The sequence below is a fragment of the Tursiops truncatus genome, chromosome 6 (assembly GCF_011762595.2).
Source record: "Tursiops truncatus isolate mTurTru1 chromosome 6, mTurTru1.mat.Y, whole genome shotgun sequence".
NCBI classification, from domain to species: Eukaryota; Metazoa; Chordata; class Mammalia; order Artiodactyla; family Delphinidae; genus Tursiops; species Tursiops truncatus.
In genome coordinates this window covers 110,654,358-110,676,626 of record NC_047039.1, presented here as the reverse complement: position 1 = coordinate 110,676,626, position 22,269 = coordinate 110,654,358, and the positions used below count along the sequence as shown (strand labels likewise).

Sequence of the window (22,269 nt, the reverse complement as noted above, 5' to 3'; positions counted from 1 at the left end):
CTGGCCACGGGCCTGACCCAGATCCACACCCTCCGTCCCATTGCCTACAATCCTCACAACCACCCCGAGTTTGGTGTCATCGTTGTCCCCACTTTGAAGATGAGGAAACGAAGGCTCAGAGAGGTTAAGTGACCCACCCTAGGGCCACACAGCTGGTGGTGGAGCCAGAATTGACAGGCAGGCAGCAGCCTCCGGAGTCCCGCCTCTGAGCTGTCCTGAGAGCGTCTTTCTCCCCACAGTCCTGTCCTGCTTATGACGGGGGAGCTTGGCCATGGAGGGAGGTCAGCCTTGAGCAAAAGCCCCAGGGCCTTCCTACTCTGTCTATTAGCACGTCCTCACATTGGCATCATGCTAAGTCCCCAGGGTCTAACCTCTTGCCTGGCCATGGTCAGAAACAATCAGGAGGGAGGGACGGAGGAAGAAGAAAGAGTGTTATCGAGAGGGTGGGGGGGTGGATGGACGGATGGACAGGGACAGGTGGTTGGATGAGTAGACAGATGGGTGCATTAATGGATGAACAGAGGGGTGGGTGGATGGATGAATAGATGGAGACTAGAGAGATGGTGGATGAATGGGTGGGCAGTGGCTGAACAGACAGACGGGTAGCTAGACAGATGGAGGTGGATGGGTAGAAGTGAGTGGCTGGATGGATGGCAGTCTCCACCTGAGTAAACACAAGCCCCCACCGGATGGGCAGTTCCTTGGGCCTTAATCATCCACACCTTCAGTGTGAATTGTTTCCGTTGAATTTTCTAGGGCAGATCTTGAGTGACGGGGAGCAGAGACAGCCGAGGAGAGGGCGAGGACCGCACAGACAACTGGGCACTGATTTCCCAATCCTGCTCCCCTTCTCAGGGGGAAACACCAGGGGCCCAGTTGCTGGGGAAGGGGCTGTGTGGACCCCACCTGGGCCCTAGTGGCTGCAGGCTGGGAGGGCTGTACCGAGGACCGCCCCACGCCCACCTACCTCGTGGGAGTAGACGACGGCAATGAGCCCGGTGAGCAGGCAGCAGAAGAGGGTCACCAGCACGGACTCGACCATGTAGTCCTTGGGCAGGGGCCTGTGTTCCACCGTGGCCGGGGCTGGCACACCGGCCACGGCGCTGTTGTACTGTGAGAGCAGAGGCCACGGCGTGGTTAGGGAGCACGCAGCCTGCGACAGCCGTGGACCCGTCACTCCACCCACTGCCAAGCCCCACCCAGTGATGCTGCGGGTCGCCCAGGGGTCAAGGCCCCCCTTCTGCCCGCTCCCTCGGCACCCCCAGCCTATCACTCAGCCCCCAGAAGTCTCAGGGTTCTGCCCTCTACAAAGTGCTCAGTCCAGGGTCCAGCCACCAGTGTCTCCATGTCCCCACTGGGTCCCCACCAGGAGGGACCTCGAAGCTATCCTCCACAGGCAGCCAGTGTTTTGTTTTTTCCTAAAAATCTAATCAAGTCATCTCCTACCAAAGGCCCTGGGGACCCTCACGGTGGATCCCACCTTCCTATCCTCCCCTCCCCACTAAGCTGAACCAACCACGGTCATTGCCAGAAGACACGGACCTTGGCCCCCTGCACGCCTGTACTGTGCCCTCCTTCTCTCCTCTGCCTCAACTCTCCTATTCATCCCGTAGAACCCAGCTCAAATGCTCCCACTACTGGGAAGCCTCCCACTCCCGCCCAATCCCCAAGCTGAGGGAGCCCTTTTCTACTGCTCCCCTGGGCACAGAAGCAACCCCCTGCCGACCGCTTGTGGTGACCTCTCACCTCCTGTGCGCCAAACTCTCCAGCCCAGGGAGGGAGGGACGGAGGGAGGGGCGTGGGGGAGGAGGGAGGGGGAGTGAACAGGGAGGGGGAGTGAACAGGGAGGGGGGCGGCGCCCGCGGCCTGACTCACCACCGGGAAGGGAGCGAAGAGTGGCTGCGCAGTGGGCCCGGGGAAGAGCGGCGCGGGCGGGGGGTACAGGGCGGAGGCGGAGGGCGCGGGCGGGAAGAGCACGGGCTGCGGGAAGGGCGGCGGCGGGTAGAGCAGGTGCGTGGCCTTGGGGTCGGGCGGCGCGTAGGGCGGGGGCTCGCCCACGAAGCCGATGTTGGGGACCCCGCCGGCCGCCGCCTTGGGCGGCTGCCGGGCGTCGCCCGCGGCCTGGGCCTGGGCCTGGTCAGGGGTCGTCGCGGAGGCCTCGGCCGAGGGGTCGCCGGGGGTGCCCTCCGGCGCCGGGGCGCTGCCTCCGTCCGCGGCCGCTTCCTCGTTGGGCCCTCCGTCCTCCTCCAGGAGCTGCGGGCGGCGAGGGAGCTGCGGGAGCTCTGGGCGCGCGGCGCTCCCGGCGTCCTCGGGGCTGCCGCCCCCTTTCGCGTCCGCTCCTGGGAAGAAATGGCAGGGGTGGTGAGCCCCCAAGAGGCTGCTGGGCCAGGTGGGAGTCCTCCCCCCAAACCCCAGAACACAGCGCCTCCAAGGAGAAAGTCACAATGACCGTGCCCATCCTGACCCCTGGTGAACCCCGCACTCAGGCTTCTCCAAGCTGGGCCCTTGAATCTTTACCCAAAGTGCTACAATAGGACAAGAAAACTAAGGCTCAGAGAGGTGAGGTGCCTTCCTGGTGATCACACAGCCAGTACGTATGGCCGGCTGGGATGGAAGGCAGGCCTTGCCCACACCTGCCAGCCCCTCGTCCAGATTGCCCCTGCTGGGAGGTGGCCCTGTCCCCACAGTCCTGCTGCCGCAGCCGTTGGAACCCGGAAGAAGCTTCAGCCCAGGGCAGCCCCCTCATAGGCTGTGCTGAGACACCGTCCAATGGGGGCTGGTCTGAGGAGATTAGCTGAGCCAATCAGGTTCTCGGCTCTGGAGTGGTCGGCCCCCCAGCCAAGCGAGTGACTTCAAAGAGGCAGGAGGTCACTAAGGGCCAAGTGCCTTCTGAGGCAGAGAAGGAACAGAAACAGGAATGGGGTGGGGGAGGGGCAGGGAGAGGCCAGGAGCAGTGGGCGGAGAGCAGCCCACCCAGCAGCTTGGAGGGCGCTCAGAGGCCCTCAGCTGCCCAGCTGCCTTCCCTCCCTGGTCCTGGCCTCCAGCATCCGTACCATAAACTCTGGAGGCACCCCAGCTGGTCCCAGCAACTCCTGAAGGTCCCCCTGCACCTCCTAAGAGCAGTTCTGACCAGCTGAGCACCTCTAGGCCTCAGGTAGGTCCTGGAGGAACAACCTGGAAGGGTCCTGGGGCAGACCCCCTGGACCTGGGTGGGCATTCAAGGACCCACAGCAGGGACAGACAGCCCAGGGCATGGCTTTGGAGGTTCATTTCCTAAGTGTCTTGAAGGGTTATAGAAGGCAGAGAATTAAGTAAATCAGACATGACAGTGACAGTGCTGCTGAGGGTGGAGAAGCCTTGCTGAAATCCCCCTCCCATCCTTCCCCCCACCTCCACCTCCCATACAGCTGGTGGGCGGAGTCAGAGGCTAGGGGTCCTTAGGGGAGAGACCCCCAATGGCAGGGAGTACTGAGCCCCTGAGAGCTCCCCACCCTCTTCCTCCAGCAGGCAGGGTCTCACTCAGGGCATCTCCTACACACCCATCTGGTGTTCGTGCCTCCACACCTCTACCCATGCCGTTCCCTCTATTTCTCTACCCCTTGAACCCGGACTTGGCCACGTGACTTGCTTTGGCCAATGGCTCATTAACAAACATCTTGCACACAGAGGCTTTAAAAACCTACATCTCGGGCAGAAGACCTAAATAGACATTTCTCCAAAGAAGATATACAGACTGCCAACAAACACATGAAAGAATGCTCAACATCACTAATCATTAGAGAAATGCAAATCAAAACTACAATGAGATATCATCTCACACCAGTCAGAATGGCCATCATCAAAAAATCTACAAACAATAAATGCTGGAGAGGGTGTGGAGAAAAGGGAACCCTCTTGCACTGCTGGTGGGAATGTGAATTGGTTCAGCCACTATGGAAAACAGTATGGAGGTTCCTTAAAAAACTACAAATAGAACTACCATACGAGCCAGCAATCCCACTACTGGGCATATACCCTGAGAAAACCATAATTCAGAAAGAGCCATGAACCAAAATGTTCATTGCAGCACTATTTACAATAGCCAGGACATGGAAGCAACCTAAGTGCCCATCATTGGATGAATGGATAAAGAAGATGTGGCACATATATACAATGGAATATTACTCAGCCATAAAAAGAAACGAAATTGAGCTATTTGTAATGAGGTGGATAGACCTAGAGTCTGTCATACAGAGTGAAGTAAGAAAGAGAAAGACAAATACCGTATGCTAACACATATATATGGAATTTAAGAAAAAAAATGTCATGAAGAACCTAGGGGTAAGACAGGAATAAAGACACAGACCTACTGGAGAACGGACTTGAGGATATGGGGAGGGGGAAGGGTGAGCTGTGACAGGGCGAGAGAGAGGCATGGACATATATACACTGACAAACATAAGGTAGATAGCTAGTGGGAAGCAGCCGCATGGCACAGGGATATTGGCTCGGTGCTTTGTGACCGCCTGGAGGGGTGGGATAGGGAGGGTGGGAGGGAGGGAGACGCAAGAGGGAAGAGATATGGGAACATATGTATATGTATAACTGACTCACTTTGTTATAAAGCAGAAACTAACACACCATTGTAAAGCAATTATACCCCAATAAAGATGTTAAATAAAATAAAATAAAAATAAAAACCTATATCTCTCCACATTACCGGGGCTGGTGAGGGATGAGGAGTTTGTGTTTAATGGGGACAGAGCTTCCGTTTGCAATGATGAAAACATTCCGGAGGTGGACGGTGGTGATGGTTGCACAACAGCATTAATGTACTTAATGCCTCTGAACTGTACACTTATAAACGGTTAAAATGGTAAATCTTACATATATTTTACCAGCTTTTTAAAGCCTCTCTCTCCTGCTGATCACTACTAAAAACGCTAGACAAAATACAGAAGACACTAACCAAAGACCCTGAAAAGTGAACAAAAGCAAGCAGATCGTGGAGTGCAGTCAGAACGCAGAAGTGACCATAAAGGGGGTGAATTTCCCATTTTTTTCCTCTCATTTCCCTTGAAGCTCAAAGCTCCAGTCACAGAGCCACGTGGTAGAGCACCAGAATGAGCAGCTAAAACTCCACTGGAAACTCGGTCATTCTAGCCAGAGGAACCAGGAAAGGGCCCCTGCAGAGTGGAAACAGTGGGGAAATCCTAGAGCGGAAGTAGCTTCAGAGGGGGATCCCCTAGTTTTGTATGTGCACTGGGGTGACCAACGTATATCAGCTTGCCCAGGACTTCCCCGGGTTTACTACTGAAAATCTCGCATCCAGGCAAACCCCTTAGTCCCAGGCAAACTGGAATGGTTAGTCATCTTAGAATGGATCCACAAGTCTTAGGCTCACCCCCAAGCTGCATGTGTAGGAGACAGACCTAGACCAGCATAAGAAAGACTATAAAATCTGGACCACTAGGGCTTCCCTGGTGGCGCAGTCGTTGAGAATCTGCCTGCCAATGCAGGGGACACAGGTTCGAGCCCTGGTCTGGGAAGATCCCACATGGCACGGAGCAACTAGCCCTGTGAGCCACAATTACTGAGCCTGTGCTTCTGGAGCCTGTGCCCCGCAACAAGAGAGGCTGCGATAGTGAGAGGCCTGCACACCGTGATAAGGAGTGGCCCCCACTTGCCGCAACTAGAGAAAACCCTTGCACAGAAACGAGGAGCCATAAATAAATAAATAAATAAATAATTTTTTTAAAGGCAAAATTCCTTTAAAAAAAAAAAACTGGACCACTAAAAAAGCCAGAAAACGATGAACAAAATGGCAAAAAGTGCATACCTATCAATTACTTTAAATGTAAATGGACTAAATTCTCCAAAAGACAGAGTGGCTGAATGGATAAAAAGACAAGATCCATCTATATGCCGTCTACGGGAGATTCACTTCATATGTAAGCGCACACACAGACTGAAAATGAAGGAACAGAAAAACATATTCAATGCAAAAGGAAGCCAAAAAGCCTGGGGTAGCTCTACTTATATAACAAAAAGAGACTATAAAACAAAGACTGTAATAAGAGACAAAGAAGAGCATTACAAAATGATAAAGGGGTCAAAGCCAACAAGAAGATATAACATTAGTAAATATTTATGCAACCAACATAGGAGCACCTAAACATAAAAGCAAATAATAACAGACCTAAAGAAAGAAATCGACAGCAATACAATAATAGTGGACTTTAATACCCACCTTACATCAATAGAAAAATCATCCAAACAAAAAAGAAAAAATCAATAAGGAAACAGCAACCTTAAAGGACATGTTAGACCAGATAAACTCAACAGATATATACAGAATATTCGATTCAAAAGAAACAACACACATTCTCATCAAGTGCACATGGAACATTCTCCAGGATAAATAATGGTAGGCCACGAAGTAAGCTTTATAAATTTAAGAAGATTGAAATCATATCAAGCATCTTTGCCAATCACAATTGTATGAAACCAGAAATCAATTACAAAAAGAAAACTGGAAAATTCACAAATACGGAGATTAAACAACATGCTACTGAACAACCAATGCGTCAAAGAAGAAATCAAAAGGGAAATTTTAAAAAATACCTTCAGGGACTTCCCTCGTGGTGCAGTGGTTAGGAGTCCATCTGCCAATGTAGGGGACATGGGTTCAATCCCTGGTCTGGGAGGATCCCACATGCCACAGAGCAGCTGGGCCCATGCACCACAACTACTGAGCCCACACGCCACAACCGCTGAAGCCTGTGTGCTTAGAGCCCATGCTCTGCAACAAGAGAAGCCACAGGAGAGAGCCTGGGCACAGCAATGAAGAGTAGCCCCCACTCACCGCAACTAGAGAAGGCCTGCGCACAGCAACGAAGACCCAGTGCAGCCAATAAATAAATAATAAATAAATAAATAAATAAATAAATAAATAAATAAATAAATACCTCCAGACAAATGAAAATGGATAGAACATACCAAAACCTATGCAATGCATCAAAAGCAGTTCTAGGAGGAAAGTTCATAATAATAAATGCCTATACAACATCAGAAATCTCAAAAAAACACTCTATACCTCAAGGAACTAGAAAAAATGAAGCCCAAAGCTAGGAGAAGTTAGGAAATAACAAAGATCAGAGTGGAGATAAATAAAATAGAGACTAAAAAGACAACAGAAAATATTAAAGAAACTAAGAGCTGGTTCTTTGAAAAGATAAAATGGACAAATCTTTAGTAGACTAAGAAAAAAAGAGAAGATTCAAATAAATAACATAAAAAATGAAAGAGGACACAATACCACCAATACCACAGAAATACAAAGGCTCATAAGAGACTACTATGAAAAATTACATGCCAACAAATTTGCCAACCTAGAAAACATAAATTCCTAGACACATACAATCTGCCAACACTGAATCATAAGAAAGAATATCTGAGCAGACTGATTACTAGGAGACTGAATCAGTAATCAAAAACCTCCCAGCAAACAGAAATCCAGGACCAGATGGCTACCAAACATTCAAAGAATTAATACCAATCCTCAAACTCTACCAAAAATGTAGAAGAGGCAGAAACACTTCCAAACACATTTTATGAAGCCAGCATTACCTTGATATCAAAAGGATGCCACAAGAAAATTACAGACCAATATCCCTGATAAACATAGACATAAAAATCCTCAACAAAAAATATTAGCAAACAAAACTCAACAATACATTAAAACAGTCATACATCATCATCAAATAGAATTTATTACAGAGATGCAAGGATGATTCAACAACTGCAAAAAAATCAATGTGGTATACCACATAAACAAAATGAAGAACAAACATCATATGATCATCTCAACAGATGTTGATAAAGCATGACAATTCAATATCTACATATGATAAAAACACTCAACAAAGTGGGTATAGCAGAAATGTACCTCAACATAATAATAAAGGTCACGTACGATAAGCTCACAGCCAATATCATATTAATGGTAAAAAAAAAAAAAAACTGAAAAGCTTTTAAGATCAGGAACAAGACAAGGGTGCTCACTCTCACCACTTTTATTCAACAGAGTATTGGAAGTCCTAGCCACAGCAATCAGACAAGAAAAGGAAATAGAAGGAATCCAAATTGGAAAAGAAGAAGTAAAACTGTCACTATTTTAGATGACATGATATTATATATAGAAAACCCTAAAAACTCCACGAAAAAACCTTTAGAATTAATAAATGAATTCAGTAAAGTTGCAGAATATGAATTCAATATACAAAACTCTGTTGCATTTCTATACACTAATAGCAAACTACAAGAGAAATTAAGAAAATAATCCCGTTATCAAATAGAATAAAATACCTATCAAATAGAATACTTAGGAATAAATTTAACCAAGCAGATGAAAGATCTGTACACTGAAAACAATAAGCCCTCAGTGAAAGAAATTGAAGAAGACAAATAAAAGATAGTCTGTGCTCATGGATTGGAAGAATTAATGTTGTTAAAATACCCATACTACCCAAAGCAATCTATAGGTTCAATGCAACTCCTATCAAAATTCCAACAGCATTTCTCACAGAAATAGGAGAAACAATCCTAAAATTTGTATGGAACCACAAAAGACCTCAAATAGCCAAAGCAATCTTGAGAAAGAAGAACAAAGCTGGAGGCATCATGCTCCCCAATTTCAAACTATATTACAAAGCTACACTAATCAAAACAGTGTGGTATTGGCATAAAAACAGATACACAGATGAATGTCAAAGAAGAAAAAGCTCAGAAGTAAACCAACATATATATCATGAATTAATTTATGACAAAGGAGCCAAGAATACACAATGGGGAAAGGACAGTCTCTTCAATAAGTGGTGTTGGGAAAATTGGACAGTCACATGCAAAAGAATGAAACTGGACCACTATCTTACACCATATCCCCAAATTAACTCAAAATGGTTTAAAGACTTGAGTGTAAGACCTGAAACCATAAAACTCCCAAAAGAAAACATAGGCAGTAAGCTTCTTGACATCAGTCTTGACAATGATTTTTTTAGATTTGAAGCCAAAAGCAAAGGCAACAAAAGCAAAAACACCCAAGTTGGGATTACATCAAACTAAAAAGTTTCTGCACAGCAAAGGAAACCATCAACAAAATGAATTGGCAACCTACTGAATGGGAGAAAATATTTGCAAATCATATATTTGACAACAGGTTGATATCTAAAGTATAAAAAAAACTCATAAAACTCAACAGCAAAAAATAAACCCACAATTAAAAATTGGGCAGAGGGGTCTTCCCTGGTGGTCCAGTGGTTAAGATTCCACGCTCCCAATGCAGGGAGCCCAGGTTCGATCCGTGGTCAGGGAACTAGATCCCACAAGCATGCTGCAACTAAGAGCCTGCATGCTGCAACTAAGATCCCGTGTGCCTCGACTAAGACCTGGCACAGCCAAATAAATAAATAAATTTTTTAAAAAAACTGGACAGAGGATCTGAGCAGACATTTTTCCAAAGACATAAGGGGGGCCAACAGGTACATGAAGAGATGCTCAATCAGGGAAATGCAAATCAAAACCACAATATCACCCCACACCTGTTAGAATGGCTATCATCAAAAAGAAATAACAAGTGTTGGTGAGGAGGTGGAAAAAATGGAATCCTTGTGCACTGTTGGTGGGGACATAAACTGGCGTCACCACTACGGAAAACAGTATGGAGATTCCTGAAAAAATTAAAAATAGAACTACTGTATGACCCAGCAATTCCACTTCTGGGTATTTATCTGAAGGAAACGAAAACACTAACTCAAAAAGCTATATGCACTCACACGTTCATTGCAGCATTATTTTCAATAGCTAAGATGTGGAAACAACCTAAGTGTCCACCGATGGATGAACAGATAAAGAAAATGGTATATATCTAGACACACACACAATAGAATATTATTCAGCAGAATGAAATCTTGCTATTTGCAACAACAGGGATGGACCTCGAGAGCATTACGCTAAGTGAAATAGGTCAGACAGAGAAAGACAAATACTGCATGATCTCACTTACATGTGAAATCTGAAAATAAAATTAAAAAATAAAAAACCTGAGTTCATGGATATAGAGAACAGATGGGTGGTTGCCTGAAGTGGGGATGGAGGTGGGCAAAATGAGTGAAGGGCGTCAAAAGGTACAAACTCAGTTATAAAATAAATAAGTCCTGGGGATGTAGTGTACAGCATGGTGACTATAGTTAATAATACTGTATTGTTGGGACTTTGCTGGTGACGTGGTGGATAAGAATTTGCCTGCCAATGCAGGGGACACAGGTTCGATCCCTAGTCCAGGAAGAACCCACATGCCGTGGAGCAACTAAGCCCATGCGCCACCACTACTGAGCCTACACTCTAGAGCCCGTGAGCCACAACTACTGAGCCTGTGTGCCACAACTACTGAAGCCCACACGCCTAGAGCCCGTGCTCCACAACAAAGAGAGGCCAGCAATGTCTCAGCCCGCACACTGCAACGAATAGTAGCCCCCGCTCGCCACAACTAGAGAAAGCCTGCATGCAGCAACAAAGACCCAACGCAGCCAAAAAACAAAAAACCTTAAAAAAAAAAATACTGTATTGCATATTTGAAAGTAGCTAGAAGAGTGGTTCTTGAAAGTTCTCATCACCAGAAAACAATTTTTCTAACTATGATGGTGATAGATGTTAACTGGACTTATTGTGCTGATCATTACACAATATATACAAATATCAAATCATTACATTGTACACCTGATATTAATGTAATGTTATAGCAATTGCACCTCAATACAAAAACAGAAAACTGGACCAAGACTGGACATGCTACTCATGCAAGGTGAAACGACTAGTGATCTGAAACTACCAAGGTTGATTGCCTACTGAAACAAAACATATCAAGACTTTCCAGGGAATTATAACAGGACTGAGAACCTACACAACATAATATTCGCAATGTACAGCACACAATCCCAAAATCATTCACCATACAAAGAACTAGGAAAATGTGACCAGTCCTCAAGGGAAAAGACAATCAACATATGTCCACCTGGAGATGACCTAGACGTTGGAATTATCAGAAAAAACGGCTGTTATAACTAGGCTGAATGAGGAAAGATAAACACACTTGAGAAAAGCTCTCAATAAAGAATTAGAAAGTTTGATGGGAAAAAAAAGGAACCAACTGGAAATTTTCAACTAAAACACATAGTATCTGAATTTTTTTTAACATCTTTATTGGGGTATAATTGCTTTACACTGAAATTTTTTTTTAATTCACTGATTGGTCTCAATATCAAAATGGAGGTGACAGGGGAAGAAAGTCAGTGAACTTGAAGAAGCACCAACCCAACAAACAGATTAAAGTGAAGGAAAAAAAAAAAAAAGCATAGTGCCTCAGGGACCTGTGTGGTAACACAAGAAGGTCTTCACTCCATGTACCAGTCAAGTCCCAGGACAGATTTTAGGAAAAATATATTTGAAGTAATAATGGCTGCTAACTTCCTAAATGTGGTGAAAGACAAATTCATAAAACTCAGAAAATCCAGAACAGGCACTCTGTGGGAGCAAACCACCCAGATACATCACCGTAACACTTCTCAAAACCAAGGATAACAGCAAAGGCTTGAAAACAGGCAGAGAAAAATGACACGTTATATACAGGGGAACAACAATTTGAATTTCCATAGTCAAGAGACGACCGAGGTCAGAAAACAGTGGATCCACCCAGAAATCGATATCTAAAGGAAATGTCCTTCAAGGACTTCCCTGGTAGTCCAGTGGTTAAGACTCTGTGCTTCCAGAGCAGGGGAGGGCGGGTTTGACCCCTGGTTGGGGAATTAAGGTATCACATGCCACAAGGCCCCAAAAAATAAAAATAAAATAAAACATAAAGGAAATGTCCTTCAGGAATAAAGGCATGTATTCATTTTCTATTGCTGTATAACAAATTATCATAAATATAGTGGCTTACAACACCCATCCACCTCACATCCATATAATGACTACAGTCAAAAAATAAATAAAACCAGGCTTCCCTGATGGCGCAGTGGTTGAGAGTCCGCCTGCCGATGCAGGGGACACGGGTTCGTGCCCCGGTTCGGGAGGATCCCACGTGCCGCGGAGCGGCTGGGCCCATGAGTCATGGCTGCTGAGCCTGCGCGTCCGGAGCCTGTGCTCCGCAACGGGAGAGGCCACAACAGTGAGAGGCCCGCGTACCGCAAAAATAAATAAATAAATAAATAGATAGATAAATAAATAAAACCCAGAGGCTAGGATGTGGAGAAATCAGAGCCCTTGTGCACTGTTAGTGGGAATGTAAAATGGTGCAGCCATATGGCAATTCCACAAAGAATTAGAAATAGAATATTTCCAGGGAATTCTCTGGCAGTCCAGTGGTTAGGACTCGGCCCTTTCACTGCTGTGGCCTGAGTTCAATCCCTGGTCGGGAAACTAAAATCCCACAAGCCTCATGGTGCGGCTAAATAAAAAAATAAATGTTTTAAATAAATAAATAAAAATAGAATTTCCACATTAACCAATAATTCCACTTCTGGGTATATACCCAGAAGACCTGAAAGCAGGAGCTTTAAGAGATATTTATACACCCATGTTCATAGCAGCACCATTCACAAAAACTAAAAGGTGGAAGCAACCCAAGCGTCTACCAACAGATGAACGGATAAGCAAAGTCTGGTCTGTCCATACAGTGGAATATTATTCAGCCTTTAAAAGGAAGGAAATTATGACAACAAGGAGGAAACTTAAGGACGTTACTCTAAGTGCAATAAGCCAGTGACAAAAAGCAAATATTGTATGATTCCACCGTCTGAGGTCCTTAGAGGTGTCCGACTCAGAGACAGACAGGGGAATGGTGGTTACCGGGAACTGGGATAGCGGCGGGGCGGGGGGGGAATGGAGACATTATTTAATGGGTAGAGAGTTTCAGCGTGGAAAGATGAAAGAACTTATGGAGATGGACGGTGGTGACGGTTACACAACAACGTAAATGCATTCACTACCACTGAACTGTACACTTAAAAATTGTTAGGATGATACATTTTATGGTACGTGTCTTTTACAACAATTTTCTTAATGGGGAAAAATTACCAAAATGCTCATGTGCTAACTCACAGTTCTGTAGGTCAGAAGTCCAGGCTGACTGCACTCAGGGTCTTACCAGGCCAACGTCAAGGTGTCAGTTGTAGTGGGCTCTTACCTGGAGCTCTAAGGAAGAATCTCTATGCAAGCCCATTCAGGTTGTTGGCAAATTCCAGTTCTGTGGGTCTGAGGTTCTCTGCTCCCAGAGGCTGCCCACCGTCTTTCCCATGTGACTATTTCGATCATTAAAGCCAGGGATGCACATCAGACCCCTCTCATGCTTCAGAATTCCCTGTCTTCCCTTCTACTACCAGGTAGAGAGATAGTTCTGCTTTTAAAGGGCTCGCCTGATTAGGTCAGGCCCACCCAGAAACACTCTCTGTATTTTAAGATCAACTGACTTGAGACTTTAATTCCATCTGTAAAATCCCTTCACAGCAGTACCCATACTAGTGTTTGATTGACTAACTAGGGAAGGGAAACCTGGGTGTCATCTTTAGAGCTCTGCCTACCACAGGTAAAATAAAGTCATTCTCAGATGAAAGAAAACTAAGAGAATTCCTTGCCAGAGAACTTCTGTTAACAGAAAGGCTAAAAGAAGTTCTTTGGGCTGAAAAGAAATAATACCAGAGGTAAACCTGAAACTTCAGAAATAAAGGAAGAACCACAGATGTATAATTATGGGGGTGAATATAAAAGATAAGTTTTTCCTCTTAAATCCTCTAATATATGCCGGTGGAAGGCCAAAATTATAACATTTTATGGTGAGTTTGCAATGTGTACAGATGTATTACACATGAAAACTGTAACACTTATTAAGCCTATAAATGGATGGGCATGAGGGTGAAGAGACCTCTAAGGTTACAAGGTTCTACATTTTACTGGAAGTGATACAATACTAACTCTAAGTAGACTATGAAAAGTTAGGTATGTATTTTAACCCCTAGAGCAACCACTAAAACAATAACATGAAGCTATGCAGCCATAACAGCAAGAGATAAAATGGAATACTAGAAAATATTTAAGTCATACCCAAAAAAGGTAGGGAGTGGGGCACAGCACGGGAGTAGAAGAGGTAGAAACCAGAGGAACAAAACAGAGGCAAAGAGAAAACAGCAATAACATTATATACTTAAATGCAACCATATCAATAATTACTTTAAATGTTGATGGTCTAAACTTTCCAGTTAAAATGCAGAGATTGACATAATGAATAAAAACCGAGACTTACAAGCCACCTACAATAGATACACTTTAAATATGAAGACACAGAGCTGAAAGTAAATGGGTGGAAAAAGAGATGCCAAATAAACAGTAAGCAAAAAAGGCTGGAGTGGCTCTTTTAATATCAAATAAAATAGGCAAAGCCCGGGCGTCTAGAGCCCGTGCTCCGCAGCAAGAGAAGGCACCGCAATGAGAAGCCCACGCACCGCAACGAGAAGCCCACGCACCGCAACGAGGAGTAGCCCCCGCTCGCCGCAACTAGAGAAAGCCCGCGCGCAGCAACAGAGATCCAACACAGCCAAAAAAGAAAAAAAAAAGTTAAAGAAGATGTGGTGTGTATATATGTGTATGTATGTGTAATACACACACACACACACACACACACACACAATGGAACACTACTCAACCAAAAAAGAAAGAGAGACAGAATGAAATAATGCCATTTGCTGCAACATGTATGGACCTAGAGATGATCATACTAAGTGAAGTCAGTCAGACAGAAAAAGACAAACATCAGATGATATTTCTTATATGCAGAATCTAAAATATTATACAAAGGAACTTATTTACAAAACAGAAACAGACACATGCATAGAAAACAAACTTATGGTTACCAAAGGGGAAAGGGAGGAGGGAGGGATAAGTAAGGAGTTTGGGATTAGCAGATACAAACTATAATACTATATATAAAAGAGATAAACAAGATCCTACTGTACAGCACAGGGAACTATATTCAATATCTTGTAATAACCTATAATTGAAAAGAATCTGAAAAAGGGTATACATATATATATATATATATATCACTTTGCTGTACACTTGAAACTAACACAATATTGTAATTTAACTATACTTCAATTTTTTTTAATGGCTTAAAAAATTTAAGAACAGGGGATTCCCTGGCAGTCCAATGGTTAGGACTCCGTGCTTTCACTGCCAAGGGCGTGGGTTGGATCCCTCGTTGGGGAACTAAGATCCCACAAGCCGCACAGCCAAAATTTTTTTTTAAAAAGTACAAATTTCCAGTTATAAGATAAAATTATAATTATAAAAATATTTCCAGTTATAAGACGGGTACTAGAGATGTAACGTACAACATGATAAATTAACACTGCTGAATGTTATGTATGAAAGTTGTTAAAGAGAGGGGATCCTGGGAGTTCTCATCACAAGGAAAAAATATCTGGGAGTTCCCTGCCAAGGACACGGATTTGATCCCTGGTTGGGAAACTAAGATCCCACAAGCTGCACAGCGCGGCCCAAAGAAAATAAAGGTTTAAAAAAATAAACAAAAAACTCTTTAAAGGATGAAAGAGTATTTTAGGTAGGAAGGATTTGGAGCTGACCACATAATTCTCGATTCCAAGCAGGTGAAAAAATATATATGATGGTGTGAGGAATGGAGGGATTAGTGGGGAAGACTTCTTTTTCCTTAAAATTCTTCTTAAAATGGACATGTGAGAATAATGTTCTCAGTGATTGTAACTATTTGAAGATTTCCAGAAGGTGTGATTCTAACTTTTCAAATATGACGTAGATTATCGAAGTTCAGTAAGAATTAGCATAAAATATTAGCATTATCGTAATATAAGAGGATGAAACACAGGACAGAGTATAATAAATTCATGTAATCCTTTTGAAATAACTGTAAAGAAGTTGGGGAAAGTTTTCTGTCTAAACAGAAAGTGTTCTAGCTGTTGTAAAGCACTAAATTCACTTTAAAAATACTAACCATGGGGCTTCCCTGGTGGCGCAGTGGTTAAGAATCTGCCTGCCAATGCAGGGGACACGGGTTCAAGCCCTGGTCTGGGAAGGTCCCACATGCCGCGGAGCAACTAAGCCCATGAGCCACAACGACTGAGCCTGCGCATCTGGAGCCTGTGTTCCGCAACGGGAGAGGCCGCGACAGTGAGAGGCCCGCGCACCGCAATAAAGAGTGGCCCCCGCTCGCCGCAACTGGAGAAAGCCCTTGCACAGAAACGAAGACCCAACACAGCCAAAAATAAATATAAATAAATTAATTTTTTAAAAATGAGAGGCCCGCGCACCGCGATAAAGAGTGGCCCCCGCTCGCCGCAACTGGAGAAAGCCCTTGCACAGAAACGAAGACCCAACACAGCCAAAAATAAATATAAATAAATTAATTTTTTAAAAATGGTCCACATCAAAAAAATCTTAAAAAAATATTAACCATGCATGCTTATTAAAATAAATGCTTGGCTTTTAGAAAAATAAAATAAATAAGAAGGACATTCTTTAAAAAAACAAAACAAAACTGGAGGACTTTACCTGATTTCAAGGCTTATTCTAAATCTACAATAAACGAGACAGTTCATATTAATGAAATGATAGACACATCCATCAATGTAGCACTAAAATAGTAGAGTATCAAAACAGACGCACATATCTATTTGGTCAGTTGATTTTTGCCAAATGGGGAAAGGAAAGTCTTTTTAATAACTGGTGTAAGAGCAACTGGCTATCTTTGTGGGAAAAAAGGGAATATTGACTCTTTCCTCACAACATACACAGAAATTAACTAAAATACATCATAAACCCAAATGTAACACCTAAAACTAGAAAACTTCCGGAGAAAATATAGAATATCTTTGTGACCTTAGACTGGATAAATAAATACTATGTATGACACCAAAAGCATGATCCACAGGAGAAAACAATGCATCTATTGGACTTCAAAGTAAAAAACTTTCTTCAAAAGACATCACTAAGAAATACAAAGTCACATCACAGAGCGGGAGAAAACATAACACATACATCAGACCAAGGAGTTGTATCAACACTGTATAAAGGCCTCTTCAACTCAATACTACGTCAAATATCCCAATAAGAAAGTGGACGGAATACTTGTCTACTTCACCAAAGCAGACACTCAGATGGCCAATAAGCACATAAAAAGATGCCCCGTGTCTTTAGTCCTCAGAAATGCCATGAAAATTAGAAATGCCAATTAAAACGAGATATCGCTACACATCCATTAGAACGGCTGAAATTAAAAACAAAACCAACCGAGCTAACCTTGGCACGTTTGGTAAGGACGTAAACAAACGCTGCAAGTAGGAAAATAAAATAGTAAAAACCACTCTGGGAAACAGTCTGACAATCTCCTAAGAAGTTGAATATACATCTACCGTAAGATTCGGCTATTCCACTCCTAGGTGTTTACTCAAGGGAAATAAAAATATAGAACCACACAAATTTGTATAGAAACTCTGTTTGCAGGAGACCCAAACTGGAAACAACCTCCGAAGTCCACAACCAGATGAATGGATAAGGCAGTTGTGCCGTATCCACACTGGAATGTGTCTGCAGAGGCAGCTCTATGCTCCCTGCCTCCTGACATGTAATTCTCTCCCCCTGAGTGTCCCGGACTGCATGACTTTTTTACTGCGTGACTTTTCTTTTTCTGGCCACGTTGCTCGGCTTGTGGGATCTCAGTTCCCCGACCAGGGATCAAACCCGCACCCTCGACAGTGAGAGCACAGAGCCCTAACACTGGACCCCCAGGGAATTCCGTGCATGACTTCTAAAGAAGAGACTATGGCAGCAGGTATGGGGTCACTTCTGAGATTAGGTGCTCTTTCTTTTAATATTTTATTTATTTATTCGTTTATTTATTTATTTTGGCTTCACCGGGTCTCAGTTGCCACATGCGGGATCTAGTTCCCCGACCAGGGATCGAACCCAGGCCCCCTGCGTTGGGAGTGTGGAGGCTTACCCACTGCACCACCAGGGAAGTCCCAAGATTGGGTTTTAAAAAGATCATGGCTTCCTGTCAATTGCTCTGTCTCTGGCAACTCCAGGAGGAAGTGAACCATGGTGGGAGGGGCCCACGTGACGCAACAGGACACTGAGGCCCTAGCCAACAACCCAGGAGGCACCGAAACCTGCCAACAACCAGGTGAGTGCGTTTGCAGGCAGCCTTTCAGCCTCTTCTGAGTCTTGAGGTGACTGCACCCCGGCTGATGACTTGGCTACAACTTCAGGAGAAACTCAAGCCACAGGCACCCAGCCCAGCCACACCAGGCTGTGCAGTAATAAATGGGGGCTGTTTAAAACCTAAGTGTTGAGGGTACAGATCTTCCTCAACTCACGATGGGGTTACCTCCTGAGAAACCCATCAAAAGTTGAAAATATTGGGCTTTCCTCCTGGCGCAGTGGTTAAGAATCCTCCTGCCAATGCAGGGGACGCCGGTTCGAGCCCTGGTCCGGGAAGATCCAACATGCTGCGGAGCAACTAAGCCCGTGCGCCACAACTCCTGAGCCCTTGTGCCACAACTAATGAAGCCCAGACGCCTAGAGCCCGTGCTCCGCAACAAGAGAAGCCACCGCAATGAGAAGCCCGCACACCACAACAGAGAGTAGCCCCCGCTCACCACAACTAGAGAAAGCCTGCACGCAGCAATGAAGACCCAACGCAGCCAAAAGGACGGACCTGGGCAGTACGGAGGCGGTGCACTGGGCCTGGCAGCATCCGGGGGGAGGAGGGGAAGGGAGCTGACAAGAGCAACAGGGCAGATCAGATCTCTCTTCTCTCCCCTCTCAGTGCCCAGGGCAGAGCTGGCCTGGTGGATATGGGATGAGGTTCTTTTTGGCCTTGCCACGCAGCATGCAGGATCTTAGTTCCCCGACCAGGGATTGAACCCGGGGCCCCAGCAGTGAAAGCACCAAGTCCTAAGCACTGGACCGCCAGGGAAGTCCCTGGGCTGAGGTTCTGGGTCATGATCAACGGCTGGAGCTCAGGGGCCAGACTGCCCGGGCTGCTTCCTCACCCTTAAAAGGGGAACATCACTACTTCTCGGGGTTATTGTGGGGATGAAATGAGTGTACGCATGTACAGTGCTTGGGCGCTCCGCTAACCCTGGCTACCGTCATCTGAGGTTAGGAAGCGGCTGGGAGATGAGAAACTGGAAGGGTGTTCCGGCCAGTTTGGGGAATCGGTAAGAAGTGGGGGAAACCAAAGCCAATGAGGAATGAGATCACACGTAACGTCAGCAAGGTTTGCGACTTCTGAGTTTGATCCAGAGAGCTGGGCTCTTCCAAGAGGACCTCCGTGGGGGGCTTCAGGGTTGCTGATCTATTGGAGAGTGGGTGTGGCCTAAATATCCCTGCGGGAGACACCAGGGCAGCTCCCAACCTCACCGACCCAGCCAAGGGCTGGAGTTTTCAAATAAGGCAGCAAGAACAAAAGGAACATTGTGGGGAAAATGAGACGTTGTGTTTGCTGTCTACGCTAGAGGGCCTTCCTCTAAGCCCAGGGGCCACTGGCTGACCTACTTATGAAGCTCTCAGCCAAAATCCACCACCCTTGGTACACAAAACCCCCAGACCACCCTCTGAATATGCAGCTAGGCAGAGGCACCCAGCCGCCAGCCATTCAATCCCACACGTTTCCACTGAGCAACTCCTGTGGACTAGTGTTCTAGGCTCAGAAATACAATTCTGGACGGACCGAGAGATGATCATACTGAGTGCAGTCAGTCAGACAGAGAAAGACAAGTATCATGTGACATCACTTACAGGTGGCATCTAAAAAACTGATACAGATGAACTTGTTTACAAGACAGTAACAGACTCAGACATAGAAAACACATTTATGGTTACCAGAAGGGAATGGGATGGGGGATAAATTAGGAGCTTGGCATTAACAGCTACAAACGACTATATATAAAATAGATAAACAGCAAGGACCTGCTGTAGAGCACAGGGAACTATATTCCATACCTTATAATAACCTATAATGGAAAAGAATCTGAAAAAGAATATATACATAACTGAATCACTTTGCTGTACCCCTGAAACTAACACAACACTGGAAATCAACTATACTTCAAATCAACTATACTTTAAAAAAAAAAAAAGAATTCTCTACACAAACCCCACAAAAATACCATGATTTCAGCAGGGTCAGGTGCCTGTGGGGCTGCTAAGTGGATGAAGCTTTGCCACTAAGATGTCCGAGGGAATAGCAGTGATAGTGCTCGGAACTGCAGCTACCATTTTTAAGCATTTATCGGGTGCCAGGCCCTGAGGAACAGACATGACATCTGCATTAACCCTGAGCCAGCTTTGCCACCCTGTGAACCCTGGCTCTGCGCCCTTAGAGACAAACTCTCCACGTCTCCCTTTCCTCATCTGTAAATGAGGATAATAATAGTAACCATCATTTAAAAATAATAACAGGGACTTCCCTGTGGCGCAGTAGTTAAGAATCCGCCTGCCAACGCAGGGGACACGGGTTCGAGCCCTGGACCGGGAAGATCCCACATGCCGCGGAGCAGCTAATCCCGTGCACCACAACTACTGAGCCTGCGCTCTAGAGCCCGCGAGCCACAACTGCTTAAGCCCGCGCGCCTAGAGCCCGTGCTCCGCAGCAAGAGAAGCCACCGCAGTAAGAAGCCTGCGCACCGCAACGAAGAGTAGCCCCCGCTCTAGCGAAAGCCCGCGGGCAGCAACTAAGACCCAAGGCAGCCAAAAATAAATTAATTAAAATAAAATAAGATAATAAAAATAGTAACAGTGGACACATGCTCAGGCTCTGTTCTGAGCTTCCTTACAGTAGCTCAGGTCAGCCTCAGGTGTGTCTTATTATCCCGTTTCACAGGTGAGAGAACTGAGGCTCCCAGCAGGTAACCTGAGCCTAGGAGGCGCTCCCTCGGTTGCCGGCACGGTAGTGCCCCGGGGAGACGCCGAGCCCCTGCCCCAGTTATCATAACAAAAACCACAGCTACCCCGGCCGCCTGGGTAAATACCTGGCCCGATGACGCGGAGATAGGGCTGCAGAATAAATAAATTTGCTGGCGGGTCTGCCCGGCCATGGCCTCGGGTTCTCGGGTTCTCGACACCCGAGCCTCGGCGGGACATTCCAGCCGGAAAGGGGGGCCGGGAGCTTGGTGGGAGGTGCTCGAGGGCCCGGGGTGCTGGCGACAGATGAGTCAGGCGGGGCCGGTCCCCAGGGAGCCCCTTGCACAAGCAATCTAGGTGCGCCCCGCCCCAGGTTCGCGGGGGCGCTGGGTCAGGCGGACTCCGCACCGCCCGCCGCTCCGGGTCCCGCCGCCGTCACCACCACCCCCTGCCCGGCCAGCCTGGGACTCCCGAGGGCAAGGCCGGGGTCTCAGTTCACCGCCCCCCGCCCCGCCCAGGGCTGGCTGCGCCGCGGGCCGCCGGAGTTGCCGGACTGAGCCTCCCCGCGCCCCGCACCCCGTCTGCCCAGCTACCTAGCACGCCCCCGGCCCCCGCCCCGCCTCTCTCGGTCCCCGATTCAGTCTGCGGGATCTCCTGCCGTCTCTTCCCGGCTCTCTCTCCCTCCCTGGCCCTGTCTCTGCTCCCCTTGCCAGGGTGGCCCCCTTCCCCGCTCCAAGGACTGCAGCCTAGCCCGTTCACCACCTTTGTCCCGTGAACAGTCATTAGAGGAAGGACGGGGCGTGGGGGAGGGAGAGGAACGTGCCCCCCACATCGCCACTGCCGGGCATCTGCTGCCCGCCCGAGGGCTGCCCCTCCCCGGCGGGGGGGGCTGCGGCCAAGGTGCTCGAACTCCCCGCAGCGGCCTCCGGGCCCCTCAGTTCCGGGTGGGAGAGAGAGGCGTCCCAGGGCAGGCCAGCCTCGGGGCCCGGGGCGGGGTCGCCCTCGCCTTCCCCGGAGGACGGGACCCCCGGGAGCGCGCACCGGGCCCGCCGCTCTTACCTGCGTCCATGGCGAGACCAGCTGGGCTGCACGCCTCCCGCGCCCGGCGCCTCCCGCCGCCGCCGTCGGGCCCGGCTCCGCTTTCGCGGGCGGCTCGGGTTTCCTGGTGCCGGCAGCGCGGCCGGTTAATCATTGACCGCCTGGATTGCCCGCGGCTGTGTCAACAGGCGGCTCCGCGCGCGCCCCGGCGCTGGGGCCCGAACCTGCGGGCGCCCGCCAGCCTGGCCGCCTCGGCAGGACCCG

General features: G+C 46.9%; 1 protein-coding gene across 2 annotated transcripts in view; it reads right to left on the bottom strand.

Annotated features, from left to right (window-relative positions):
• The window catches only part of PRRT1B (proline rich transmembrane protein 1B), a 38,033-nt gene extending 15,764 nt beyond the window's left edge, over positions 1–22,269 (bottom strand). The window contains exons 1-3 of one of the 2 annotated variants that reach the window (XM_033858915.2): positions 22,027–22,269; positions 1,876–2,339; positions 968–1,111 (exon numbers count right to left, since the gene is read on the bottom strand). In XM_033858915.2, the coding sequence (XP_033714806.1) occupies positions 968–1,111; positions 1,876–2,339; positions 22,027–22,159 (741 nt within the window). In that variant the 5' untranslated portion in view covers positions 22,160–22,269. Of the gene's footprint in view, positions 1–967; positions 1,112–1,875; positions 2,340–21,095; positions 21,243–22,026 lie in introns of those variants that run through there. The other variant, XM_073805674.1, reaches the window with a different exon arrangement.